Source organism: Balaenoptera physalus, assembly GCF_965194825.1.
Source record: "Balaenoptera physalus genome assembly, chromosome: 3".
NCBI classification, from domain to species: domain Eukaryota; kingdom Metazoa; phylum Chordata; class Mammalia; order Artiodactyla; family Balaenopteridae; genus Balaenoptera; species Balaenoptera physalus.
This window is the reverse complement of record NC_138890.1, coordinates 97,653,325-97,667,481: the sequence shown is the minus strand read 5'-3', so window position 1 is coordinate 97,667,481 and position 14,157 is coordinate 97,653,325. Positions and strand designations below refer to the sequence as shown.

General features: G+C 40.4%; 1 protein-coding gene and 1 long non-coding RNA gene across 10 annotated transcripts in view; one reads left to right on the top strand and one right to left on the bottom strand.

Annotated features, from left to right (window-relative positions):
- The window catches only part of CHD1 (chromodomain helicase DNA binding protein 1), a 77,298-nt gene extending 69,027 nt beyond the window's left edge, over nucleotides 1-8,271 (bottom strand). For 4 of the 8 annotated variants that reach the window (XM_082457985.1, XM_082457986.1, XM_082457988.1 and 1 more), the window contains exons 1-2: nucleotides 7,788-8,271; nucleotides 5,519-5,717 (exon numbers count right to left, since the gene is read on the bottom strand). In XM_082457985.1, the coding sequence (XP_082314111.1) occupies nucleotides 5,519-5,571 (53 nt within the window). In that variant the 5' untranslated portion in view covers nucleotides 5,572-5,717; nucleotides 7,788-8,271. The remainder of the gene's footprint in view (nucleotides 1-5,518; nucleotides 5,718-7,787) is intronic. The other 4 variants (XM_082457983.1, XM_082457981.1, XM_082457984.1 and 1 more) reach the window with 4 other exon arrangements.
- Nucleotides 8,272-8,419: 148 nt separating this feature from the next.
- Nucleotides 8,420-14,157, top strand: part of LOC309659007 — a 120,770-nt gene continuing 115,032 nt past the window's right edge. Inside the window, exons 1-3 of one of the 2 annotated variants that reach the window (XR_014262490.1) lie at nucleotides 8,420-8,560; nucleotides 10,221-10,259; nucleotides 12,578-12,709. This is a non-coding gene — a long non-coding RNA (uncharacterized lncRNA). The remainder of the gene's footprint in view (nucleotides 8,561-10,220; nucleotides 10,260-12,577; nucleotides 12,710-14,157) is intronic. The other variant, XR_014262489.1, reaches the window with a different exon arrangement.

Sequence of the window (14,157 nt, the reverse complement as noted above, 5' to 3'; positions counted from 1 at the left end):
AGCCCGTGAGCCACAACTACTGAGCCTGCGCGTCTGGAGCCTGTGCTCAGCAACAGGAGAGGCCGTGACAGTGAGAGGCCCGCGCACCGCGATGAAGAGTGGCCCCCCGCTTGCCACAACTAGAGAAAGCCCTTGCATAGAAACGAAGACCCAACAACACAGCCAAAAATAAATATAAATAAATAAATAAATTAAAAAAAAAAAAAAAAAAAAGTCAAATCACATACAATTCTCTTATCTTTACCAATTAAAAATTAGTCTAAATACACTACAGTAATCTAGATTAACCACAACTTTCAGAAGTCCCGGGAAAATTTTAATTCCGTGAATTCTGTTTGGAGAGAGTAACCTATTACCAAAGCTCCTGATTAACAGTTTATTGAGTTTTCAAAGCATAAAAAATGATCTTAATAAATGATCTGAGATTCAGTAGCATGTACAAGATATTTGAGGAAAGAAAAAACTAGTAGGAAAAGATGAAGAAAGTACATACTGAATCAAGAAATAGGGATTAACAAAAAAATGAGATGTAAAACAGTCATACTTTCCTACAATTAATGACATCACAGTTAATTTTAAAAACCAGTTTCTTTAACTCAATGATTTCTAGACATTCTGGCTTTGTGATTTCACATTTTCCTGTCTTCCTTAAAATGCTTCTTCGCAAAAACTTTTGAAATTTAAGAATAAATTGAACCTTTTTAAAAAAACTCTGAGGACTTCCCTGGTGGCGCAGTGGTTAAGAATCCGCCTGCCAATGCAGGGGACATGGGGTTTGATCCCTGGTCTGGGAAGATCCCACATGCCATGGAGCAACCAAGCCCATGCACCACAACTATTGAGCCTGCACTCTAGAGCCCGTGCGCCACAACTACTGAGCCCATGCGCCACAACTACTGAAGCCCGCACGCCTATAGCCTGTGCTCCACAACAAGAGAAGACACCGCAATAAGAAGCCCGCGCACCACAATGAAGAGTAGCCCCCGCTCACTGCAACTAGAGAAAGCCCGTGCACAGCAACGAAGACCCAATGCAGCCAAAAATAAAAATTAATTAATTAATTTTTAAAACTCTGAGATAACATCAAAGTAAGCTCAGGAAATACCATTCTATTGCCTTTAAAAAATGTTCAATTTCATTTATTAAAAGAAACTGATTTTGATGGCAAGAAATCTTGCTGGTATGTGTATACATAAAAGCAATGTTTCCAAAATTGGTATACCATAGAAGTCTTTGATAGGGTACTAACAGATATATGGTAAAATATGCAGCCCTGTCTTCAAATTAACTTTGACTTGGTGTTCCTTAAATTTAACAGGTCATTTCGATTATCTGGCTTTTTTCTCAAAGCGTTTAAAAAGTGTTTAGTGACTCTGAATTTCTAAAAATGAGATTTTCATTTAGAACATTTCCATTGATCATATTTCCTACTCACTGCCTACTCAAAACACTTCAAAAGTTGAGACCCAAAGATTCTTGAAGCATAAAACAATTAAAATATTTTCAGTAAGCCAAGCAAATTTAATTGCAACAGACTTCCTCTAAGTAAATATAAAATTTACACACATATATTTAAAACATATTTATATTTGGTCAAGCACTGTTAATGCTATAAAAAGCTATAATATATCAAGGAAAAGAATTCTTTTAGGGACTTCCCTTGTGGTCCAGTGGTTAACAGTCCACCTTCCAGTGCAGGGGACATGGGTTCGATACGTGTCAGGGAACTAGGGTCCCACATGCCGCAGGGCAACTAAGCCTGTGTGCCACAACTACTGAGCCCGTGTACCACAACTAGAGAGCCTGTGCCAGAACTACTGAGTCCATGCACTCTAGAGCCCGCATGCCACAACCAGAGAGAAGCCCTCGTGCCGCAACAAAGATCCCGCGTACAGCAACTAAGACCCGATGTAGCCAAATAAATAAATAAATAAATTTTTTTTTTTAATTCTTTTAGAATCAGGTCAATATAGCTCAGTTGCCAGCTCTAGATCAATTCTAAGTAGGTAAGACTGTTACAACACATCACCAAAATTTCCTTCACTCTGTGATAATTTTTCATAAGCATACTATATAGATTAATTAAAGCAATTAAAATAAATTCTCAAATTTACATGGACAAATTTACATTATTGAAAATTTAATCTACAGGCAAGCAGAGAAACTACTTCTGAGTATTAAGCATTTATCAATCATCCAAAAATTAGTAAAATGTAACCATGTATTTCTGGTCTTTACCCACAAATCTATTTCTGGAGCAAATCATCATTCAAGTTAACTTTAAAATAAAAAATGTCTAACCAGGCTTTGAAAAACTTCATTACAAATAACAACAGAAATCTACACAGCTGGGAACTGATGCTTTGAAATCTTCCAATAGTATCTTCAGAAAGCTTAACTTCAGTTATATAATAAACTTTGTGCTAACTTGAAATTGAGGTACAGGTGCATCCTGACACACGTTTCTTAGTAAATAAGTTTCAAAATTGTCAGTTACAACATAGCCAAAGAGACGTTCTCCCGTGTATTCTTCTTCCTTTCTGTCAATGGTTATGGAAAGGTTTTCACATCAAAAGAATCAAAAAAAGACACTTTTAAGTAGAAAGCTAATCATACCAACTAAAAATGCCAAATGACTTCTTGCTTAATTCTACTTCATTTCATAAATTTCCATGAAGGAAAAAAAGGAAATCTGAAGCAAAAATACATGTAAAAATTCTAGCCAATAACAATCAAATTTTACAGCATATATCAATTTTAAAAACAAGCATAGGGCTTCCCTGGGGGCCCAGTGGTTAAGAATCCACCTGCCAATGCAGGGGACACGGGTTCAATCCCTGGCCCGGGAAGACCCCACATGCCACAGAGCAACTAAGCCTGTGCACAACTACTGAGCCCATGCTCTACAGCACGCTAGCCACAAGTACTGAGCCCACGCGCCACAACTACTGAAGCCCGGGCGCCTAGAGCCCGTGCTCTGCAACAAGAGAAGCCACTGCAATGAGAAGCCCGCGCACCGCAAGGAAGAGTAGCCCCCGCTCGCCGCAACTAGAGAAAGCCCGCGCGCAGCAACGAAGACCCAACACAGCCAAAAAAAAAAAAAAAAACCAATTAATTAATTAAAAAAAAAAAAGATGTGTGCTTTATTAAAAAAAAAGCATATTTCTCCCCTCATCACTCTATATTAATATTCATAGTTATGGTGACTTTTGGTTTTTGCAAGAAAATCCCTGTATCTATAAAGTTCACCTCACTCTTTTAACTAAGCACAATCTCCCGTCTCTGTACTGCCTTGTTATGAAAGCTTTTGGTATGGGGGCACTGAGGCTTAGTAACTTCGGTAGAGCAAAGAAAAAGGACAGCATAACAGCAGAAAGGAAGAAAATGAAAGGAAAACAGAAGCAGGTCTCCCTTCTTCAGATAAACACCAAGGCAGTTGCAAGAACTAGATAACCTGACAGCCACAATTCTCAGAAGTACATAAAATCTATATGGTGTAAATAATGACTCAGAATAATTGGAGAATATACTTTGCAATTATTTAAAATGAGTATGCATTGTAAAAGATTCAAGTAAATTTGATTTCACAGGGTTTAATTTTTTTCATCTCTACTATATCAAATTTGATTTACGACTCCCCCTTTGCTTTACATATGGCAGCAAAATACATAAAAGATTACTGGAAAAGGTAAGGGGTCAGAATATAACAGCATGTGATCTCTCTACATGTTCAACCAGAAGATTTACTCTCAAGAGCCTTATTTCCTATTCCGTGGGTAGTTAGGCTCCTGCGTTTCCCCTAGATATTTCTACCTATTAACCATTTCATTGTTCACTAATGAACAAGAGAATGTGGACAATGTGACTCTCCTATTCACTTACTCCAGTCAATATACCTGTAGAGATTGGAATCAAAGCTGAAATTCAAAGGTCTTCTAGCTTAGCCCTTCAACTTTGGCGCTTCCAGTTAAACTCTGTTGTTAAATACTTTGTATATTAAGTAGTAGGATGAAACTTCAAAATCGTTTAATTCAACTCTCCTTATTTTACAGTTCAGAAGTCATTCAGAGAACTAGTTAGTGCAGAGACAGGTCAACTCAGGTTTTGTAACTCCTAGACCAATACTTGTTTACTAAATCATTCTGCTTCCCATAACTGCTCCTTGTTTTCTATGATGTTCTTGTTATCCAAACTGTCTGCCTGTGAAACTGATAAACTAAAGTATACCTAGCATAACCAGAAAATCCCAAGCCTCAGGTCAAATACATATCCCACTGCTTCATTTTCTATCCAACATTTTCCTGAAGCCCTCTTAACTGCCAAAACTTTCCTGTTCCTTGTCCTTCACATTTCTCCATCACTGTAATTAATGTTTCAGTTATGTATTATTCTATGTTATATAAAATCTGATGCTAATTATAATAATATAGAGTGCTCATTATATCAGGAACTATTTTAAAACCTTTACAGCATTTCATTTAATCCTCAACTTCAAATAAGATAAATAATACTATAATCCCCATTTTATAAATACAAAAATCAAAGTCTCAGAGGTTAAAAAATTAGCCCTAATTCACACAGCTAATAAGTACAACTGGGTAAGTAATCAGGCAGTCTGACCCCAATGTCCATATTCCTGACCTCTCTATATGATAAGCATATATAACTACATGGGATTGCATTATTAACGTGGCTGGTAACTTAAAACCGGGGGGCTACAGAAGAATTTTAAAAGTCTTTGTATATGAAGAGGTTTCTTACACATTAAAATAGCTTAACATGGCTTACTCCCATAAACCATATCTTCTTTGCAAAGACATGGCCCACGTAAGAACTCTTAACTCAGTCATATATAATTAAAACTCAAATTTGAAAAGGTAATGGGGGGAAAAAGTGTTGCAGCAATACTCTAACAAATGTCCAGATCAGCAGTGTCCAAAAGAACCTTTGCCATGATAGAAATGTTTTCTATTTTTCTCTATTCATCACGGTAGACGCTAGCCACATGTGACTATTCGGCACTTGAAATGTGTCTAATGTGACTGAGTACTGAATTTTGAATATTTTGTAATTTAAACTAATTTAAATTTAAATAGCCACATGTGGCTACTGACTACTACATTGGACAGCACAGGTATAGAAGACAAAATGCCAGAAAAAAATGAGTAAAGAAATTCTTATTGTCTTTATTTGAAGAGTGCAATAACAGTCAAATCAATTTAAATGTCTTCCTTTACTTGCTCTAGTTTCTATTATTAACCCAAACAATATAAATCTCCAAAGAGATTTAAGTATCCCAAACTTTCTATATTTAAATTTCTCTCTGTGCATCTCAATGGAAAAAAATAATTAAACTCTGTATTTTCAACAAAGCTTTATTTATTAGAAACTTTTTAATGTTTGGAGAGCTAACAGTGAATCTGAATCTGAAAACTCTGCCACCTATTAGAAAAACTAAGAAAAGTCACATAAGTTTTAAATTGTTTTCATAATAAAAACTTGATAATAAAGTACTTACCTTGACTCTCCACTACTGTTTCTAACACTTTCTTCATCACTGTGTCCATTCATTGTAAATATCAAGAAGTTTTAAAATAAAATATAAATCTTCCCAGTTTAAAGGATGAATATAAATACTGACTCCTCTTTGAATATCAAAAATTCACAGATGAATTTTCTTCAACATTCACAGGTTTCCTGGGACCCTTTTGACTCACCTAAAAAAAAAAAAAAATTAAGAAAGTGAGAAAATTTCCTGTAGACAAAAAGATAAATAAGTCTATTTGGAACTTACACAAATCTATCTACGCCAATTAGATTAGAGGTGGTAAGGAAGCGGTAGGGGTCTTTTTCTCAAAATACCTAGGCTTCTATTAACTACATTCTTGACTACTTACTAGAGTTTAACACACCACTGCTTATTTTTGACAGAAAAAATTAAAATATTTGTGGAGTGATAGAACTTTTAGACTAATTGCAACCGTGTGTATATACCACACATTATAGACAAAAAACTAAAGCAAAATGGTAGTATGTAACATATACCTACGTTCCAAGAATAGAAAATAGAGTCTTATTACATACTTGGCCAAACAAATGAAATAAGGGGGAAAAAGGTTACCTTAATCAAGCACTAATTCCTATCACGAAGGACTTCGTATACCAGAGCGAGGGGAAGTGTTGAAAATGCTCACATGAGAACAGGAGAGTAAAAGTGTATCATATAATCTTAGCCAAAAAAATGTACAGGTCAAAATAAATGTGTCCTTTCACAGGTAAACCGATAGTGCAGTTTTAAGTTTAAATAATACAGTATATATCCAGTTTGGACAAGCAGAGTTTCCTCTGGGGGAAAAAGGTAACAGAATATACACTATGATTTTTTAAGTAAGGGGTTTGCGGCAGAGATCATGGCCCAAGACACAACATTTCCACCTTTCAACATATCAGCACAACACTGGAGAGTCACCTACAAGCCACCCACTAATAAACAAAGGAGATCTCTGGCAGGGGAGGGAGAGGAAGAAGCGGGGGAAGGAGACGTCAGATCCTTCCCCAGCCAGAAAGTACCGATACAGACGACTGAGAGCAGAGCTGTCCTCCGACCTCAGCAAAGAGAATTTACTCCTACGATTATTTCCATTCCACAAAAAAAAGGGGGGGGGGGGGAATAGGCTGCTGCCAACTTAATCATAGCAAACTCTGCATCTAGATCGGGATTTTAATTCTCCAGAAACTACAGTCCAGTAGACTTAGCAAGAACTGTTATCTAAAAATTATTTCACGCAACATTTATTCCTAATGTTAAATATTAAGTCCAACTAGCCAAAGAGATTAACTATTAAACAATTAGATCTTAAAAATCTAGGTACTCTAACAAACTGCCTCTTTCCCGAAAGTCTCTCTTCATTGAGAAAGTTCACTCCTCTTTTCGTTCTTCCTTTTCACCTCCCTTTCGCCCCTCAAAATGGCTTTCTCTGTACTTTGTAACTTCCTTTCTCCTCCTCATTTTCCTTCTCAGAGTTAAGTCCTCTTTCTGAGACCCTTCTTACAACCGTAAGTTCTGAAGCTCCAAGCACCCGCAGCTCTCTCCTGCCTTTCACGCGTCTTAACAATGATTCTTCCCTAAATCGTTAAACCTCTTCAATTCGCCTTTTCTTTACCCCGTCTTTTATCAGTTGCTTTCCTCCTGCTAAGTTTTCAAGCGGTTCTCGAAAGGAGGTTGGAAACCTTCCTCCCCCGTCCGTCGCAGCTTCGCTCCAATCAGCCTGCCACCCGGACGCACCCCACCCCCCACCCCCATCCCTCCCAGGGCCTCCATCCCGGTCCCGGAGTCTCCCTTCCCGCCTCAAACTTCCTACAGACCCACCCCGCGCCCTCCCGGGCTCGCCCGGGCTGCTGCCCCCTCCCCCTCCCCGCCGCTCCCCACGTGCTGGGAGCCCGGGTGGCGGCGGGACCCACGCACCGGCCAAGCGCACCGCTCGCGTCTCGCAGCTTTCCCTTCGCGGCCCGGCCGGCCCCAGACCGAGGAAGCCCGGGCTCGACCGCCAGCTGCACGCCCGTCCGGAAAGAGGATGCGCTCCGCAGCGCCGGCCTGCGCTCGCCACTCACACGCCCCCTGAGCGGCGAGCCCAACCGCCGCCGCCGGCCCTCTAAGAACGCCCCGGCCTATGCCCGGCGCCCGGCGGCTGGGCCGCAGCCCGGGCACCGCGCCGCCTCCGCCCTCCGCCTGGCCAGCTCCCGTCCTCCCCGCCACATCCTGACCCGCCCGCCGACCCCTTTCTTACCGGCGGGCGTGCAGGCTTCGCGGGGCGGAGAAAGCCACCTCGATCGGTGGCCTCCCGTGTGTCCGGGCCCGCGGTCTCCGCCGCCGAGAGTCCTCGGGCTCCGGGCGTTTCGGGGTAAGCAGAAGTCCGTGAGGGCGAGGGGGAAGGGGAAGGACGCGGAGAAGAAGGGGAAGCCCCGGCCCGCGGCTCTAACGCGCGATACCCTGCGGAGCGGATCCAACAATCAATTCATTATTAAAGCACCAACGGCGAGGTCAGCAAAAGCAAGAAGTAACGAGTCGTCGTCTTCACCGCGGCCGCGCGCGCGCTCCCGCTCCCGCCGCTTATCGGCTCCCGGCAGCCGCCATGACGCCGAGAGAGCGAGCGCAACCGTCTCCGTCGTAGGCGCCGCCGCCGCCGCCGCCGCCGCCGCCACCGAGCTAGCCGTCGCCTCCGCCTCCCGCGCGACGTAAGCTTCTCGGCTCACTCCCCTTCCTCACTGGGCGCGAGGCGGGCAAGCGGGCGCGCGCACGCCGAACTCCACCAACTGGCGCGCGGACAGTGGGAGGGGCTACGTTGTGGAGTCGTGGGGCGTAGGAAGAAAACGATTGGTGCTGTGGCGGGGCGGAGAGCGAGTGCGCGCACGCGCACTGATGGGAACGCGCACGCCGGCCGCGCAGAGGCTGCCGGACTCTGGCTACCGAGGTGGGCTGTTAAGCCTTGCTCGGGCTCCCTCCCTTAGCGGCCTGGAGTTGAATTCCGGGAAGTGGGAGCTGCAGGCTCGTTCCTTGCGGGTATGGACGCTACTGTCACTTGGCACGGTTGCGTAAGGACGTCACGACCGAGAGCCCGAGAAGGAACTAGGGAAACGGGGGTGGGGAGATACTGAAGACTGATAGGGCTTGGGGAGCCGCGGAAGGGCTGTGTTGGATAAGCCGAGGGGGCGGGGTCGAGCGTGGGGTCGGTAGCCCAGGCCTCGGCCCCGCGCCGGGTCTGAGCGCCTGTCTGGAAAGGCGGGGAGGGGGATGCTGCGTCACACCATGCAGCCTGGGAACCCAACTGTTGGACCACTGTGGTCACCTCCCGCCGCCTCCTATGCTTAGGCGACCTGAGACAAAGGCTCCCTAAGGGAGGTGCGAGCCGGGCACCTGAGGAGGCGGAGAGAAAACAGAGACCGAGTTGTTGACACCCTGTGACCCTTCTTGATTCATTTGTGGGTAGCCCGTGCCCGGTTCAGGAAAAAAACGTGTAGAACGTTTCCAGGTCGCTCCCTGGAGGGCTGGGGGAGGGTGCGGTGCCGAATCACCACAAAAAATGCAACGCGAGAGACGTTAGTAACTGTCGCAGGTTAACGTACTGTAATTTAGTTGACGGTTTGTTTCATAACTGTAACTGCGGGCCTCAGTTACAACCTTTTAGATCTGTCCAAAGAAACACTATCTTTTCAAGCACGGGAGTGTTCCGCTTCTCTCCTTTAAACCATTTTTTTAAGTCAGAATTATTTTACAGTTCATTATTTTTCTCGTCCACAGATCAGTGTTGAGTCAGCCCAGGTTAATGATAATTTCTGAAACTTTCTAATCCCATTCTTCAGTTATTTGATCTGATGTAAAGGACTGCCTTCCAAGTCAAATGAGTTTGAATGCGGTAGCTTCATTCCCAAAATAATTATTTTCACATGTGGGAAATATTCAAGTTTTAGTCTACTGTCTGTTTAAACAGTTTGTTCCGAGCCCTCAAAAAGATCTCCAAACATAACACCAAATACGTATTTATTATATGGAAAGGTATACTCACCCTTGGGGAGTAGGGGAAGGCAAACAGGTAGACACAGTCTCTCGAAAAAAATGTGTATGTCTGTGGTCAATGAATAGTGAAACAAAATGAAACACCACCATAGTTTGCAAAATGATCTATGCTCAGCCTCTTTTTTTATCCTAGTTATTAAATAGCTATAATTCTGGGTTGTGAGGAATAAAAAGATCATACAAATATCCATCTCTGAAGTCCTTAGAAACTAAGTGCTAATTTTTAATATTGTGCTTTAAAATTATAAGGTGCCTTGATAATAGGAACTTCCTGTTCCTCGGACTAATTTATTTCTTGGATTACTAGAGTGGTAAGTAAAAAATAAAAACCCGAGGAAAACATGGCAGGTAAAGAATTTTGTAATCAGAAGTGTGATTCAGATAATAAAGTCTTCAATTATAACCATATTGCATTTTATTACCTCACCAAAAAATGATTACTGTATTGACTTAATCTGTTTTATATGTTTTTTGGAAGCACCTTTTTAAACTGAGTTGCTGTTTGGATGTGATATGCTACGTATAATTTTGAGACACTTTTTTTGCAGACAAAAAAGAAAAAAACCTTGCCAAATTTGTAATAATATATTGAACCTTGGAGACTTATATTTCTGGTAAAATTATAATATACTTTATGACTTCACAGAATTTTAGAATGACTGTTGAGACTGTGGAGAAATACAAGGTAAGTGGAAAATTGAAAAATCTTACCAGTTCAGTTTTTTAAAAGTCAGTTGATAAATAAGACAAAAACATTTTTTGACCATATTTTATCTGCATAGTTAAAGTCTCAGTTTCACTTTGTTTAAACAAACTGTATGTCTCCTTTTTGAAAAGTCTACTGAAAACAATAGACAAACAGTAAATAATCTGAACACATGAATAGCAAAAATCCCTGAAAATTAACATCAACCAGGAGGTCTTTATTACTATCTGACTTTCCATTTGGGAAATTTCATATTCTTTGGAAAGAATATTACTTTTACAAAATCTGGGACAGCACTTTATAGGTTCTTAATTCTGACATGCTCTACTAGGACTAGTTACCAATGGGTATCCTTAGGTGGGAATAGATTGAAAACCAACTTACCCAGAATTGTGAGATGTGCAGCATAAAGGCAGTAACAACTCTTGCTTTTCTGTTAACATTTTGGATGCCAAGATAGGATTTTAATTCCATAATTATGTTCTTGTTGCCTAGAGGATTTGTATACAAAAAGCTGCTAAAACAATCAGGACAGTATTAAAATACTCTAGAATCTCAATCTATGACATCATTTCCCAGGTTTTTGCCAAACAGAGAAAGAGTCCTCCAAATATGATACTTAAATTTACAAAGTCTGCTATAAACAGAACCCATGAAATCCCAAGTCACCTTATAGTGAAAATTTACTGTACATTTTCTATTTTCTTGATCTTAAAAATTATAGGAGAGTAGCTGTGGTTCCCAGTGTTGGGCAGGGACAGGAGTCAGTCACCTTGGAAAGTTTTTCCTAATTACACATGCTGGACACTCCCTTTCTGAAATGCACAATTTCTAGGTTCTAAGTAGTGTTTGGAAAAACTAGATTGTTCTGATAACCACCAACAGCTCATCCACCTTGTTTATGGCCATTGTATTTGGAGATTTTTACTGATAAATTCTTAAATCATAGTAAGTTAAATTTCAAATGTAAAACTCTTAGAGATGATACTAAGAAGCAACTGTGTATAAAATCTAATAGGTATTGAAGTGGATACAAAGATTCTACTTAAAAATTAAGTGTGCAGATGGGGAAAAATGTTGTTTAAGTAGCTAACCTCAAAATATCAGATTGGTGCCTTGATGCTGTATCATTCCTTCCTCTCCCCCAGATCCTTTATTTACTGTCCATTTTACCTCATGTATGTTGTCTTCAGCCTTTCTCCTTAATCCCCACTACTTTGTTTACTTAGGTTCTATTCCCTACACCTTTCCCTCCAGGCCACCCTACAGGCTTCCTTCAGATTTGAAATCTAGTGATATCACTCCCCTGCTTCAAATACATATGTTTAAGTATACCACATATATTTGCATACATAATATTTTAATTACTTTGTTCACAATCTGATTCCAACATTGCATCCCATCATTCCTAGCAGACACTTGACACTCCAGCCATACATTTCTCCAGGTCACTGGGAATGTATCAATATCACTGTAAATGGATATAGTCCATCTGTCTTATGAATCATTTTATTTTAGGTGTAAGTAAATCAATAGCTGTTGAATACACTGACAAATTGTGCCAAAACCCTATGAGACATGTCATGCAGCTCTCTCATTTCCCTTTTAGGAAATTTTGTATTCTGCAAATGCAGCATATCGTTATATTGTAATAAAGCATTTGTTTCCATATTACATTGTGAGCTCCTTGAGCAGACTCTGTTTCCCATTGCATTATATCCACATTTATTCAATACATTGCATACCAGGCATTCTACAGGGGTGGGGGAGGGAGGGATATAATAGAGCAAACACAGACACTTTCAAGAGTTAAAGTCTAGTGCAAGAAACAGTCACACTTGGAAATGATAACTGAGAAAAATGGTATGAAGAAACATATAGTGCTGTGAGAATTCATAGTTCAGAACCCTAGTCCCAAAAGTCTCCCTAAAGGAAGTGACATCTGAGAACTGAGAATTTTTTTTTGAATTTTATTTTTTTATACAGCAGGTTCTTATTAGTTATCTATTTTATACACATCAGTGTATACATGTCAATCCCAATCTCCCAATTCATCCCACCGCACCCCCCACCCCCGCTTTCCCCCCTTGGTGTCCATACGTTTGTTCTCTACATCTGTGTCTCTATTTCTGCCTTGCAAACCATGAGAACTAAGAATTTAACGTGGATTAGATAAAAGGGAAGTGAAGAGCTTCGTAACAGGTAAACGGTAACAACATGGCAAAAATTCAGGGGCCAGAGAGATGATATAAACTTACATCCCAGTTTGCCAAGGATAGGCCTTTTTTTACTTTCAGAAGTGTTCTGGTTTGGATGATAAATTACATTGTCGCTCTATAAGGGACTAAAAGAAGTACAGTACTGCTGGAGCAACAACTGAGGAAGATGAAGCTGCATGGTGGCCAGACCATTCAGGGCCCAAACGCCAGGTAAAGAAGTAGGTTCTTTGCCTGGAATAAAGGGAAACCTTTGACAGATTTTAAATTGGGTGGTAATGATGAGATTTACAAACTGAAAATTTTAATTGTAAATTCCAAAAATGGATTAAAGGTGGGTCAAAGTCGACACAAAATTCTTGAATTAGGAGGCTAAAAGATTAGAAATAACTTTAATGAACCAGGGTAGTAGTATGGAAGTAGAGAGAGTAGATTTGGAAGGAAATGTCCATGGGATCTGTTGATGCAGTTGGATTCAAGGTTAGGAGAAGGAGGGAAGCTGTACATACAATGGAATGGAACTGAATGGTAATATGTTTGGAAATGGGTAGGTGTGAATATGATAGATTTAGTTTAGAATTTAGAGTTTCTCATGTCATTGAGTCATCCAAGAAGCTTTTGGATAGAAGTCTGGACCTGAGAAGGGAGATCTAGACTAAAAATAAAAACTGTTAAGTGTGTAGGGGAAAATTAAAATCTTTAGTATATGTGAAATAGGCTTGGAAGACAGCCTAGGAGTGTACAGTGAAGAACTTCAATTAATTTTTGGCTAGGTAGAGGAAGATTAGCTGGATAAGGAGTTGCGATGTCAGAAGGGTGTTGTGCAATAGAGGACAAAGGTCTGAGTGCTTCAAGGAAGGAGTGGTGAATAGTGTCCAGTTCTATGGTGAAATAAGGCCTGAATAATAGCCACTGGATTTAATAACATGACGGTCATCAGTTACCTTAGCAAGAACTATTTTGTTGGAATAATAGGGCTAGAAGCCAGACTGGAGTAGAACGTGATAAATGAAAAAGTGGAATCTGAGTCTAAATTTCTCATTTAGGTGATTTGACTTTGACTTGGGAGAGAATATGAATTTTTTTTTTTTTTTTTTTTTTTTTGCTGGCTTTTGTGGATTTTTGTTTAGGTGAAAGATTTAGAGTGTTTGAAAGACAATGGAAAATGTCATTATGAGAGAGAGAGTGAATATATGAGTTAGCTACAAGAATTAGCTGGAAGGATTACCACATAATAATCATTCAAAAAGAAAATACATGAACATTTCAAAGTGATTTGGGGAAAAAATAGAATTTTTTTTTTCAATCAGGAACTGAACACTAGATAACCACTGTTTATAGTTATGGACTATAGGTGGCCACTTAATTGCTGTGATTTGAGGGTTTCTGTGAGCCTTCTACTCCCCAAATACATGCCTCATGCTCTACTAATGTTTGAAAAGTTGTTGGTAGAAATCTATTTTAAAGCATATATTCATGGGAAAAGTAATCTGTTAAGAAAGTAGTTCTGAACTGTGCCAAAATTTAGAAATACCTGAGGAACTTCACGATAAAAATGCTGAAGCCCTACTTCAAGGGATTCCATTCCATTGTTCTGAGAAGGGGCCTGGGCATATGCATTCTTTAAAAGCTTTTTAAATGATGATTCTAATGTGCCACTG